Genomic DNA, 12,493 nt, shown 5'->3' on the forward strand with positions numbered 1-12,493 from the left:
TCACAAGGGCCATTCAGTCCAACCCCCTGCCATGCAGGAACTCTCAATCAAAGCATCCCTGACAGATGGCCATCCAACCTCTGTTTAAAGACCTCCAAGGAAAGTTCTAGTGCAGGCAGGGGTTCCAGTGCAGGCAGAGGCCAATCCTCTTACTTGCCGAGTGAAGACTAGAGACAAAGAGCAATAAAAGTAAGGTAATAAAATTTCAGCTCCCATTAGTAACAGAAAAGTAACTTCTCTTGCGATCCAGATGTCCCTGCCTTGGGAGAAGCTGACTGTTCCTTTCTTAGTTAGAGAACACTGAATTTCTCCAAGTATCTGTTTTGCATGTGTAAAAGCTTTCAGGTACTGTACAGGTGCAACTTGCTAAATTGTAGTCAACTGAAAGAATTTTACTTTTGTTGGGAGGTGAAAAACCTCAAAGAATTAAGTCCCATTCCTTTGCTTCTCTTTTGTTTAGGATTCCCCTATTGTGGCTAAATTGAAATCTTGAAATCCAGAAAAAAATATTCACAAGCAGCTTTATTTATTTTTTTAAAAAAAATACTTGCTTTGCTACCCCTGAATTTTTCTCCCCTCACTTGCAGCTGTGTGACTCTGGCTCCTTTTGGTTGAGAGAGAATGTGATATAGATATCCTAAGTGTCTGACTGATTAATTAAAAACAGAGGAAGTTTGCTGGTATTTGTTAAAATTACAATAAGCAATTTAATTTTGGCATAAATCATTGCTTGCATTGCTATCCTATCAGCTAATCTGTAAAATTAAACTACTCAGCAACCAGACATTGAAGAGATCCATTAAATTTCTGATCCATTAGATAGATGGACAGAGAAAGTATGGTGATTGAATGGAATTCTTAAAATGGTGGAATTAACCATTTGCTAGGTTTCATTTGGACAATACTGTCTTAACTCAAAAATTTATTAGGCGTTTTAGATTAGGTGCAACCTCTTTTACCAGCAGAAATGCTCATTTTCTGTCCAAACCCTCTTCAGCCAAATTTCTGATTTGTGAGTGGAGCAATCTCCTGACAGAATTATAAATATATAAAATTTAACTTCTGATAATGTATGGCAAATCCAGACTTCTTCCAGATTATGGACACATTCAAAATGCTTGCACAAAGTTTGGATATCGTGAAAGTAATCCTAAGAAACTTCCAACATTACTAGGTTGACAAGGGTTTGGATTTGAGTTTAATTGGCACAGTGTAAGCACAGCTGTGCCCTGACCGTTTTTGTCAGATTTTTGCTCTGTAAACTGCAATCAATATAGAAGCCTGCCATGCTTTGGAATATGAAATGTTTTGAAACTGATTGCTGGCATTGCAGTAGGCTGGGTTCTATGAGTCTCACTTTAAAGGTTTTCTTGTTAAAACAGCTTTCCTTTAAAGATATCTCTTGTTAAAACCCACCAAAATTAAAATGGAGAAAAAAAATCTACATTTTAGTTTGGATTTTGTTTAATTACTATTTTTTTTCATTTGCTTCCTTCTTTATAGGATTTCATGTTTTTTGAGCATAGCCAAGATCATCAACAGCGAGCTGGTGTCTGGTAACAGCTGTCTTTTGCACTACTACAGAGGAAATCCCTGTGTTAATTCTGTCTTTGCTTACCTTAAATGGAGCTTCTGATAAATTTTCATTTTAAAAATTGGTAATCTGGCTGCATCTCTTGCACCTATAGCACCTTAATCCCATTTATGAAGGCTGCTCTATATTTGTTTATATTGTTATTATTATTTTTATATGTCAAGTGTATACATATAGAGTGGCTCTTTCCTCTTTCATGTGCTAGTGCCATCAGGCATTGCCATGTGTTGAATAATACTTTGTGCCTTGTAACATTTAAATCAAAGATCATAACTGTGTTTTTTTATATGCAGACATAATATAAAGCAAACTTGAAATGTGTTTTTTCCAGCATTTTATTTAAATAAAATAACACTTTCCTTTACAGTGAATATGGTCCGATAATGTGTGAAAGATAAATCTGTAAGGTTCTCTAGTTTTTTCTCTCATTCTGACACTCACACACACAGTAGTAAAAATAATAAACTGATGAAAATACCTGTGTCAGTTGTGCAAAGATGTATATGATATAAGGTCTGTTTAACATTTTGATATAAACACTGTGAACAGGGAGAATGACAGACTGAAAACTAATGGAAACTTGTGTCTGCCTGGCATTTAACCTCAGGGTCAAACTTTAGGATGGATAAATCTAGGCTGCCAATCTGAAGGAGGCAGTTTTTCCTGTAGTGTGGGAAAGACATCCTGGAACTAGGTCTTGCTCCTCTGGAAGCAAGGTGTTCGGTGTTTTTCTCCCTCCACCTTAAGTAGGAGAGCTAGACTCTCCCTCCAGTTTTGTCCTACCTTGCATATTGAGGAATAGGGTTGTTGCTTCTCTCCAGCTAAGAAAACAGTTCATTTCTAAGGAAAAACCAACTTTTTGTTGGTTCAATTCCTTCTTCCATCTTCACTGAGATTTTAGCCCATGTTTGGGAGTTAGATAGATCTCTGAGCCTTGAGCTGTCCTCAAACAAGGAAATGGGGGTGACATGGACAGCCCTACCTTGTGGGAATTTTTGGCACACTGAGAAGGCAGGTTAATCCATCATTGCAGGGGGAATAGACTCTGTGCTAGTTCAGGTGGTAGAGGTGCATAGCAATACTTCACATCGCAGATCTGATTATACATGCAGAGATTGTTTTGGCTTCATGGGTAAGTGACACCAAACCACCCACTTTCCTCCAGTGTCTCATTGTAGGAGGGTAGCTTTTCCATCTGGAGCTCTGCTGATGGAATTCTCTTCTGGCCTAACAGGCTGAAGAGGAGAGGGTGGTGGCAGTGGTGGCTATGGCACTTACTTAGCAAAATACTAGACCAGAAATAGTGTACTGTTAGTATGCAGAGCACAAAAAACACCAGAACATGCCCAATGGGGACTCAAGCTCCAAGAAGGACACTAGAAGGCACTCACACCTTAGGAGATCCAGGAGAGTTCATTCCTCCATGTCTTCAGCATCACCTTCAGATGTCCAGTAATCTGGATATGCATGTAATGAGGATGCACAAGAGGTGCATCCCCAAACAAAGGCCAAGAAAAATGCAGGTATGTTTTGGCTACAACAAGAGCTGCAGAGGAGTCTATATCTACCTCCTACCTATGCTAGGATGGAGAAGATGAGGAACTTTTCCCAGAGAAGGGGGAAGCCTCCTCTGACAGGTCTTCCCTCAAGTTAATTTCTCCTCAGGATTTTGCTGTGTGCTGTGAACATGCAGAGCACTTTGTATTTTCTTTGCCATCTCCAGAGTCAGGCTATTATTATCTTTGTTCTGACCTATCGGTAGGAAGCTGCTTCTGAAAGTCTCCAACCAGGAATTCTAATGGAAAACACCATTTTAAGAGGGTTTTTTGAATGTTCTGGAGTCAACAATAATGACCAAGCTGTTTGTGGTTTCTTTATTAAATAAATACTAATTTTGATAACTCTTTTCTCCATTTTTACATGAGGATTATTAAGCCTGGAATACCAGTTCACATGATATACTATGCTAGGGTACTATATATATAAGTGGCATGACAGATAGGTGTGAAAAAGTCTTCTAAAAACTGCCTAAGGCTCAGAAAAATAGCAAAGAATAGCAACATAGCTGCAAGAAGATGCAAGTAGTCTGCAGTAGTTCCTTCAGCCTTATGAAGCATAGAATTCTTCATGTATGTGAAAATGGGATAATGTCAACATGAGAGTTTTCAATGGGGATTGGTTAAATGATATTCAGTTGGCCCTCCATTTTTGCAGAGGATCTGTTCTGGACACACACACACACACACCATGAAAATGTAGGCTTATGCATATTCAAGCCTCAGGTTTGAATAGGGTGCACCCTCGTGCATGCAGCCCAGGTGTGCACACCATTGGAAATAGCACAGGTTGCCCTTCCATGGATATTCAAAGTTGAGGATCTCAGATTCGTGAGTTAGGAGGGGCGACTGTAGTTTCCATTAATGTAGAAAAATGGTGCAAGCTTTGCCATCTGTGAGATTTTGCTGAAATAGTAAAAGACAAGGAAACCCGAACTATTATATCTATTAATAATACATCTGGCTCTGCATTGTAGCCATGAGTAATTCATCCTGTGTTTGTTTATAGATACCGGTATACCTCGGTCAATAAAGTAGATGTTCTCAATATCAGTAGATCAAAGTAGATCTTATCTCAGGCGGGTTATAGACCGCCGCTTTGAGGCGGTCTGCCGCTGCCGCTGTTTGCTCCGTAAGGGAGCCGCTGCAGCCAAACCACGCGGCTCCATTACGGAGCAAAAAAGAAGCTCCAAAATGGAGCTTCTTTAAACGGCGCCTCTATGACGTCGCGAGGCGCCAGGGGTGGACTCGCGATGTCATAGACGCCGCGACACGTGCAGACACACAGCGTCCGATACGTAAATATGGCAGCGGCCGTGTGGAACGACTGCCGCCATATTGTACGTACAGAATACGTACTAGGGTTAGGGGGGTGCGGAAGCACCGCCCCTTCCTAACCCTAGTACGTATTCATTACGTACTAAATGGCGGTCTGTAACCCGCCTCAGTATCAGACATAGGCTTTACTCCCACATTAGCTGCATACTTTCCAGCTAATACTTGGTGTATTTAATTTAGCAATATTTTATATGTTATATGGATAGCAGTAATGGATTAAGCAGTAATAATTAGGCTTTGTTAATGGCAATACCAGAGTGGCCTTCAGTATCAGTACAAGAAGTGAGCCCTATCTGTCAAAACACCTAGTGAAGAAAAGATTCTAGCAGAGGTCTACAAGAAGATTTCTTAATGGTGCCCCCCCCCCCAATGCCCCTGCTAGCCAAACTTTTTTCGTATATAAACTCTAAAGGCATTTTCCCTGAGGAAGAAGAGCATAATTTTATTTCAAAAGGAAATAAATAAAAACCCCAGCCAATTAATTTATTGGATATGCCGCTCTGATAGCCTTTTGGCTGAAGAGCAGGAAATAAATAAATAAATAAATAAATAAATAAATAAATAAAACTAGCCCTAAGATTTACAGCCACTATCTTCTCCATAAGCTGATAAATTGGATGAGGAGAACAATTTTCTTCATCAGGAACAAACAGGAGTAGGAAGGGTCACAGTACAGTGGATCAGATTTTTGTGTTACATCATTTAATTCATAAATACACTAGTGGGCCTTCCAAATGGCTTTTTGCTGCATTTATTGACATCTCAGTGTTTGATACAATCAATAGGAATCATTTGTGGGGTAAGCTTGCTGGGACTAATATAGATAAGAGGCTTGTTACTCCTAATTCAGGAGTTATACACTCTACACAACTATGGGGATAAGGATTGGTACAGAGAGAAAGATGATGGAAGAAATTTGTACAACAAAAGAACAAGGCTGCTTGTTAACACCCCTCCTGTTTAAACCTTATATTGATAACACTGTAACTTAAATTGTCCTGATCACTTCTCTCCCTCAATAAGGAATTGAAAAAATGGCAATCCTGATTTATGTGCACAACATTGTGTTACTATCCATGAATAAAATTGGGCTGAAAAGAAGTCTAAAGGGCAAAACAGACCGCCCCAAAAGGGACAACCACACACTATGGCCACAATCCACCCAGAACCTGCCCAAATAGGAGCAGAAAAGATCCATTCCTATTTTGGCCAGTAAAAAGCTGTCTTAGGCAGCCCTGACCCAACCCCAGGGTGGCTTCAAGCTGCTTCAGGGGTGTGCAGCGTCAAAACACTATTTCTCCAGAGCAGATTGATGCCGCGCCTGTCTGAATGGCTGGGGGCACTGGGGCATTCAGCATCAAAACACTATGCCCCAAGCTGCCCAGAAGCCAGTTTTCACAGCCAGTCTGTTCAAACCCTCAGTATACATTTTGACTTCTGTCAAATAAAACAACTTAGAATATACTGTGTTGAATCAAAGCTGATTGTCTTTGGCAAACCATCACCTAAATTTAATTGTAATGTAAAAGAAAATAAGATAGAACAGATCCCCTCTTTTAAATACTTGGGGGTATATTTTGATGAGAAAAACTCTTGGAAGACTCAGCTACAAAACATCAAAACTGCAGCACATAAGTCAGTCCATGCCATACTGAATATTTTCTGCTATAGATGTGTCAGGCTCATAATTCCATCATTGAAAGTGTTTTTAGGGAAAGTAGCTGCTCAAATGCAACATAGTACTGAGATCTGGGGATAAATCACAATCACTTGCATGACCTAGAAGTCTGTCAGAACAAGTTTTTGAGGTACTTGTTCACAGTACCTCCAGGAACTCAAGCTACATTCCTCAGGACAGAGAAAGGTGCAGTATCTATAAAGCTAGGGCTGAGATGGCAGTCTTTCCATATTGTAAGAGGGTCTTGGGCATATCAGATGACCACCTCCCTAAGCTTTGCTTAAATGAACAATAGAAAGGAAGTGGTTGGGCTAAGCTAGTTCAAGATTTACTAACCTCTGAAACCCTTATAACAGATTTTTTAAAATCTTTCCTGGAGGTAAAAACAAGCTGAGGGACTGGATCTATATGACCAGGACTTAGTTTCAGTCAGCTCATCAAATTTTTCTCATTGGTTATCATCTACAAACACTTTCCCTGGCCCCTCTAAGAATTGCATTTACAGAACTACATTTCCAAACTATGCCAACATTTGTCTTGGATCGTAGACACAGAAACATTCTGAGAAACTTAAAGCTCTGCATTTGTTGTGTAGAAGAGGTAGAGGATGTTTTACATTATTTATCTATTGCCAGCTTTATGAAAACCCCAGATCTTGGCTTCTTTGCATAGTGAGACCTCTTATGTGAAAATATGCTGGTTATTTTCAGACTGTGATCCATATTTTCTACACAAAACAGCCTTATTTGCTAACACTGTTAAAAGTATTTGTGCTAATTATCTGAAAAACATTGCTATAGATTGTGCAGGGGATTCACTAATCTGATTTTTTTATATGGATGTACATATTGGATTTGCAATGGGGTTTGGATTTGTAATTGCTTCTTGTCAAAAACAATAAACAATTGACTAATCAAGCAGATGTGTTGTGTTCCTGTATGTTCTTTTTTTAAACAGAAACTTTGATGTCAGAAGCAGAAATAACATTAACAGGGGCTGATGAAAAACATTGCTTCATTTTTGCAACAGTGTTGATGATCAATGGCCTGACTTCAGGCAAGAATGAAATGCTGGTTGTGAATGATAAAGCTCTACACAGTTTGGGCCCATGCTATCTGAAGAACCATATTGTCCTATATGAAGCTGGCAATTTTCAGAAGACTTCCTACTTTCTCCTGCCCCTTTAAAGGCATGTTTGGAGAACACAGAAGAAGGCTCTCTTGTTGGCTGCTCTCAGACTCTGGATCTGTCTTTCTAGAGAGGTTAAACTGGCTCCCTTGCGTTCTTTTTTTTTTAATTTAATTTTTTATAGTATTTCCATAAACAAATATCTTTCTACATTATATTACATTCTATTACATTTTAACAAATTATTTTATATACCCTTCAGTGCTCCCCTTCCCCGGAGCCATTTCCATCCTTATATTCCATCCAAAATTTCAGTTCGTCTTCTGGAGGTAATCTTCCATCTTCTTTTCTCAGTACTTTCTCAACAAATTCTTTCCAAATCCCCTCAAAGTCATTTCTTTTCCATAGTCCTTTTTTTACTTTCAGTTTACATGTCAATTTATCATTAATAGCTAATTTCCATACCTCTTTGTACAAATCCTTCACTTCTACATCTATTTTCGTTTTCCAACACCTTGCTATTATTAATCTCGCTGCTGTAAGCAAACTTGTTACCAAATCTTTTTTTCTTTTTTCCATTTCTCTGAATTATATAACAATAACAAAACTATACTCGTTTTTCTCTCTATTTTTATATTCATAACATTACCTATTTCTAATAGCACTTTTCCCCCAAAATTTTGTACATATTTACATTGCCACCACATATGGATATATGACCCTACTTCTTGACAGCCTCTCCAACAATTTTTTGAATTATTCTTATTAATATTATGTAATCTCACTGGAGTCAGGTACCATTTCCAAATCAACTTATAATAATTTTCTTTTATCCGAACTGATAAATTTTTCAGGTGTCTTTGTTCCCAAATTCTATCCCATTCCTTATCATTTATTTTACATCCTAATTCTTCTTCCCATAGTCCCTTTAAAGTATTTCCTTTCATTTTTCCTCCTTTATTCTCCATCAACATTTTATAAATTTTACTAGTAATTCCTTTTATATTCTCATTTTCTTCCATTTCTCTTCCTTTCTGAATTATTTGTTCAAATTGTGTATACTTTTTCTTTCCTACATTCCTTTTCCTCCAGTTTTTAATCCATTGTTCTATTTGCATATAGTGAAACCATGACATTTTTATTCCCATAAGTTTTTCTTTTATATTTCCTTTTTCTATTCTTACATCTATCCAATCTTCTATTCTGTCTAATTTCCTTTCCTTTAACTCCTTACCTAACAATCCTCTCAAGTTCTTTGGGAATTTCTTTTCCATTATTATTGGTGTTATTATTGAGTCTTCATTCATTAAGTCCTTTTTATGTCTATACCATATTTCTATTATCTTTTTCATAAATGGCTTTCCAATAATTTTTATTTCTTTCCTACTAAAGTTCTTAAAAAAGATATTCCATATTCTCATATCTACTTCCTCTGTATCTACTTCTAACCACCCTAAATCTATCCCACCCAACATGCCTTCTATCACATATCTCAATTGGTTAGCCTCGTAATATCCTCTTATATTGGGAAGGCCTAACCCTCCCTCTCCTTGTGTTTTATACCAAAATTGTTTATTTAATCTTGTTCTTTTCCCTCCATTACAGAATATATTTATTAGCTCTTGCCATTTATTCAGTTTGGTTTCCGACACTTTTAATGGTATCGTTCTGAATAAAAAAATTAATTTTGGTAATATTTTCATCTTGATTAATGCAATTCTTCCAAACCAGGATAACTGGATTTTTTTATATTCTACCAATTTTTTCTCCACTTCTTTCCTTAGTACTACCAAATTCTTATCTTCCATTTCATTTAAATCTTTCATTATATTTATTCCTAAATATTTTATATTACTTTTTAATCTTATCTCTAAACTTTTTTGTTTTATAAACTCAGATTCCTCTTTTTTGTATAATTAAATATCATCACTTCTGATTTATGCCAATTAATCTGTAACCCTGTCATTTCTCCAAATATCTTTAAATGTTCTTTTATTTTTCCCAATCTTTCCAATAAATTTTTAATAGTTAATAAAGTATCATTGGCAAATAAACTAATTTTATGGTGTTTTTTTTAAAGTCCTATTCCTTCTAAACTATTTTAATTTCTTATAACATTTGCTAACAACTCAATAACAATTGAAAATAATATTAGTGATAGTGGACATCCTTTATCAAGATATAATTGGTCTATTAATCCTCTTATTCTATCCCCCATTCCAAATCTTTTCATAATTATTTTTAATCTTGGCCATTCCACACAATCAAACACTTTAAATATGTCTAATGCCAAAATCTCTGCCCTTATTTTTTTCCCTCCCCTATTACATGTATTTTATTCAACACTCTACCTACTAAACTGGACATTTGTCTTCCTTTCACAAATCCACATTGATCCTTTTCTATATATTTATACATACATTTATTCAATCTATTTGCTGTTATTGCTGATAAAAGCTTTGCATCTTGATTTATTAATGATATGGGTCTATATAATCCTGGGTCTGTTACATCTTTATCTACCTTTGGTATTAAGATTACTAATGCTTGATGCCATGATACTGGTATCTGCTCCCCGTTCATTATTCCATTATATAATTCTAACAATTTTGGGACTGATATCTTTTCAAACACTTTATAATATTCTGGTCCCAATCCATCCATCCCCGGAGCTTTCCCATTTTTTCAATTTCTTTATTACCTCCACTATCTCTACCTTCTCAATGCGTTGCTCCAGTAACTCTTTATCTTCTTCCTCTAATTTTTGCCCCCAATTTTCTTCCACATATTTCTGTATTTTATCCAAATGATTTTCTCCTGCCTGATATAATTCCTTATAAAATTCTTCAAATTTTTAAATTTTTTCTTTCATCGGTCTACATATTTTACCAGATTTATCACTAACCATATTTATCATACTTTCCATTTTCTTCTTTTGTGTGGACCTGGAAACTGGCTCCCTTGTTAAGGACTCGGGATCAGAAGATTAAAGCTCTCTGTCTCTCCCTCTCCTTCCTTATTTCCCCTAAAGACAGGCTTTTGGAGTCTGGGTACTAGAGCTTTTAATAATATTTTCCAGTGTTTTTATTCTGCCTTTTAAAGTATATGTTTAAATGGTTTTAATTCTATTTTTTATTTTCTTGTGTTTTTATATGAACATGTTTTAGTTTTGTAAGCCACCTTGAATCTCAGATCTTGACAAAAAGTGGGATATAAAATAATGTTGGTCTTGCTGCTGTTGCTTTTGTTGTTAGGGGACTACCACAATGATGACAATGGCCTCAAACAGATGGGCTAAAAGAAGCGGCTTCTGGCCACTTCAGGGGAGTGGTGTTCAGATAATGTATGCTCCCAAAGCAGCCGGAAACTACTACAAGGCTACCAAAGGTGGCCTGAAGCCACTGGAAAAAGGAATGACAAAAAATAGTTCTGCTGGAAGCCCATTTGGGACTGTGGTGGCAGCCTGCTTTAAGAGTGGGCCATGGAGTGCCTACATTACCGCCTGATTGTGGCTGCAGTGGCCAGAGGTTGCTCCTTGCTGCCCATCTCCTTCACTATAACATCTCCGTGGCTGGTGCAGTTCAAGGTTTCCTATTCAATATAAAGTTGTCTCCTTGTCCAAAAGGTTTGCACATCATATGCCAAATTTAGTGTTTTATACAGAATTATCTGCTAATGCTTTTTTTAGTTGGAGGCATAGTAATAATGACATGATCAGCACTGTGATAATCTCTATATTGGATACTATATAGGTAGGGAATTGATTAAGATCAGAGGTGCATAAAGTCTGGCCCATTATTCACATATGCTCCCCTAGGGCCACTTTCATCCCGCCCAGGAGGCAAAATACGTTCATGAACAAAATCATTTTGGGGGGAAACAGAAATGCAGCCCAGGCTGTTGGTGGGGAGTGGGCAGGAGCTTCCCTTTTGGCTCTGGCGTGGCTGCAGCCATGCCAGAATGCAAAAGGCACTCTGGAGACAGTGGCAGTCCACTCTCCCCCTACTTCTCCCTGCACCAAGTTACACCAACTGTGGGGACACCACTGATGACACGTTTGCTTGGTTCAGTGTACAAAAACTTCATTTCTTGCACAAAATAAGTAAAAATATTGTGTATAAAATTACCTTCAGGGTATGTGTATAAGGTGTAGGTTATGTGTATAAGGTGTATATGAAACATAAATGAATATTGTGTTTAGACTTGGGTTCCACCTCCAGTATATCTCATTATGTATATGCAAATATTCCAACATCTGAAAAAACCGGAGATCCAAAACACTTCCAGTCCCAAGCATTTCAGATAAGAGATACTCAACCTGTATATAAATAAATATCTGCCAAATGTTGGAGACACTGTAATGCTATGGGTACTTTCGTTCACATGTAGGGGTGTTATCTGAAAGTCCAAAAATCTTGGATGGAGGTTTTCAGTGAAATGGTGGGGGGATATAACCCTCCCAACACCACTTTCACCCAACATTGGATTAACTCTTTGTTTATGGAAGAAAACAAAAATCGTATTAGTAAAAAAAAGTGTGTGTGTGTGTGTGTGTGTGTGTGTGTGTGTGTGTGTGTGTATTCTAACAGCTCATATTCCTCAAAAATGGAAAAGCTTGCATAATTTCACTTTGGACTGTTTGTGTTAGAAGTTGTGGTCTTTTGCTCTAGTGGAAAAACTGGCACAACAGGTTCACAGCTGAAGGAATAAACTCCATGATGACTCCTTTATTACAGACTGTTGTTGTGTTTTTCTTTTATTATTAGAAACAGAGGTAATCTAGATTAACCTGGTTCTCATGTTGGTCTTTGGAATTACATCTTAAATGCTACAAAACAAAATATATGTGTGCATTGTTAAAGAATGCTGACAGTCTGTAAATTGTATTTTGTTCTGTTAAATTTTGTTGATTTACATTTCTTTCAATTAAAAACTTATTTAAAAAAACAATAAGGACAAATTAGTGCAATACTCTGATCTTATAAAAGTTATATTTGGTGTTATAACTCCTAGTTTGTCCCACTCAACATGCCCAGTGGGGATTCAGGGAAATGTAAGCCAAACTGTAATTCAAAGCTCTGGCAGTACCTTCTTCATCGGCAAGGGTCTTCATTTCTTCCTGGTGCTAAACTGATGTTTTTTCACTGGAAACTCAGAAGAGTGGTTATATCACTTCCACAATCCAACATCAGTATCAAT

General features: G+C 37.2%; 1 protein-coding gene across 3 annotated transcripts in view; it reads left to right on the plus strand.

The window, feature by feature from the left end:
* Window positions 1-7,083, plus strand: part of LOC149318147 (phospholipid scramblase 2-like) — a 47,580-nt gene extending 40,497 nt beyond the window's left edge. For all 3 annotated transcript variants that reach the window (XM_089509087.1, XM_089509085.1, XM_089509086.1), the window contains one exon: window positions 1,504-7,083. In XM_089509087.1, coding sequence (XP_089365213.1) covers window positions 1,504-1,560 — 57 coding nt within the window. In that variant the 3' untranslated portion in view covers window positions 1,561-7,083. The remainder of the gene's footprint in view (window positions 1-1,503) is intronic.
* Window positions 7,084-12,493: the final 5,410 nt, after the last annotated feature.

This window comes from Sceloporus occidentalis, unplaced genomic scaffold, assembly GCF_023333645.1.
Source record: "Sceloporus occidentalis isolate IW3139 unplaced genomic scaffold, rSceOcc1.0.p SCAF_2, whole genome shotgun sequence".
In the NCBI taxonomy this organism is placed as follows: Eukaryota; Metazoa; Chordata; class Lepidosauria; order Squamata; family Phrynosomatidae; genus Sceloporus; species Sceloporus occidentalis.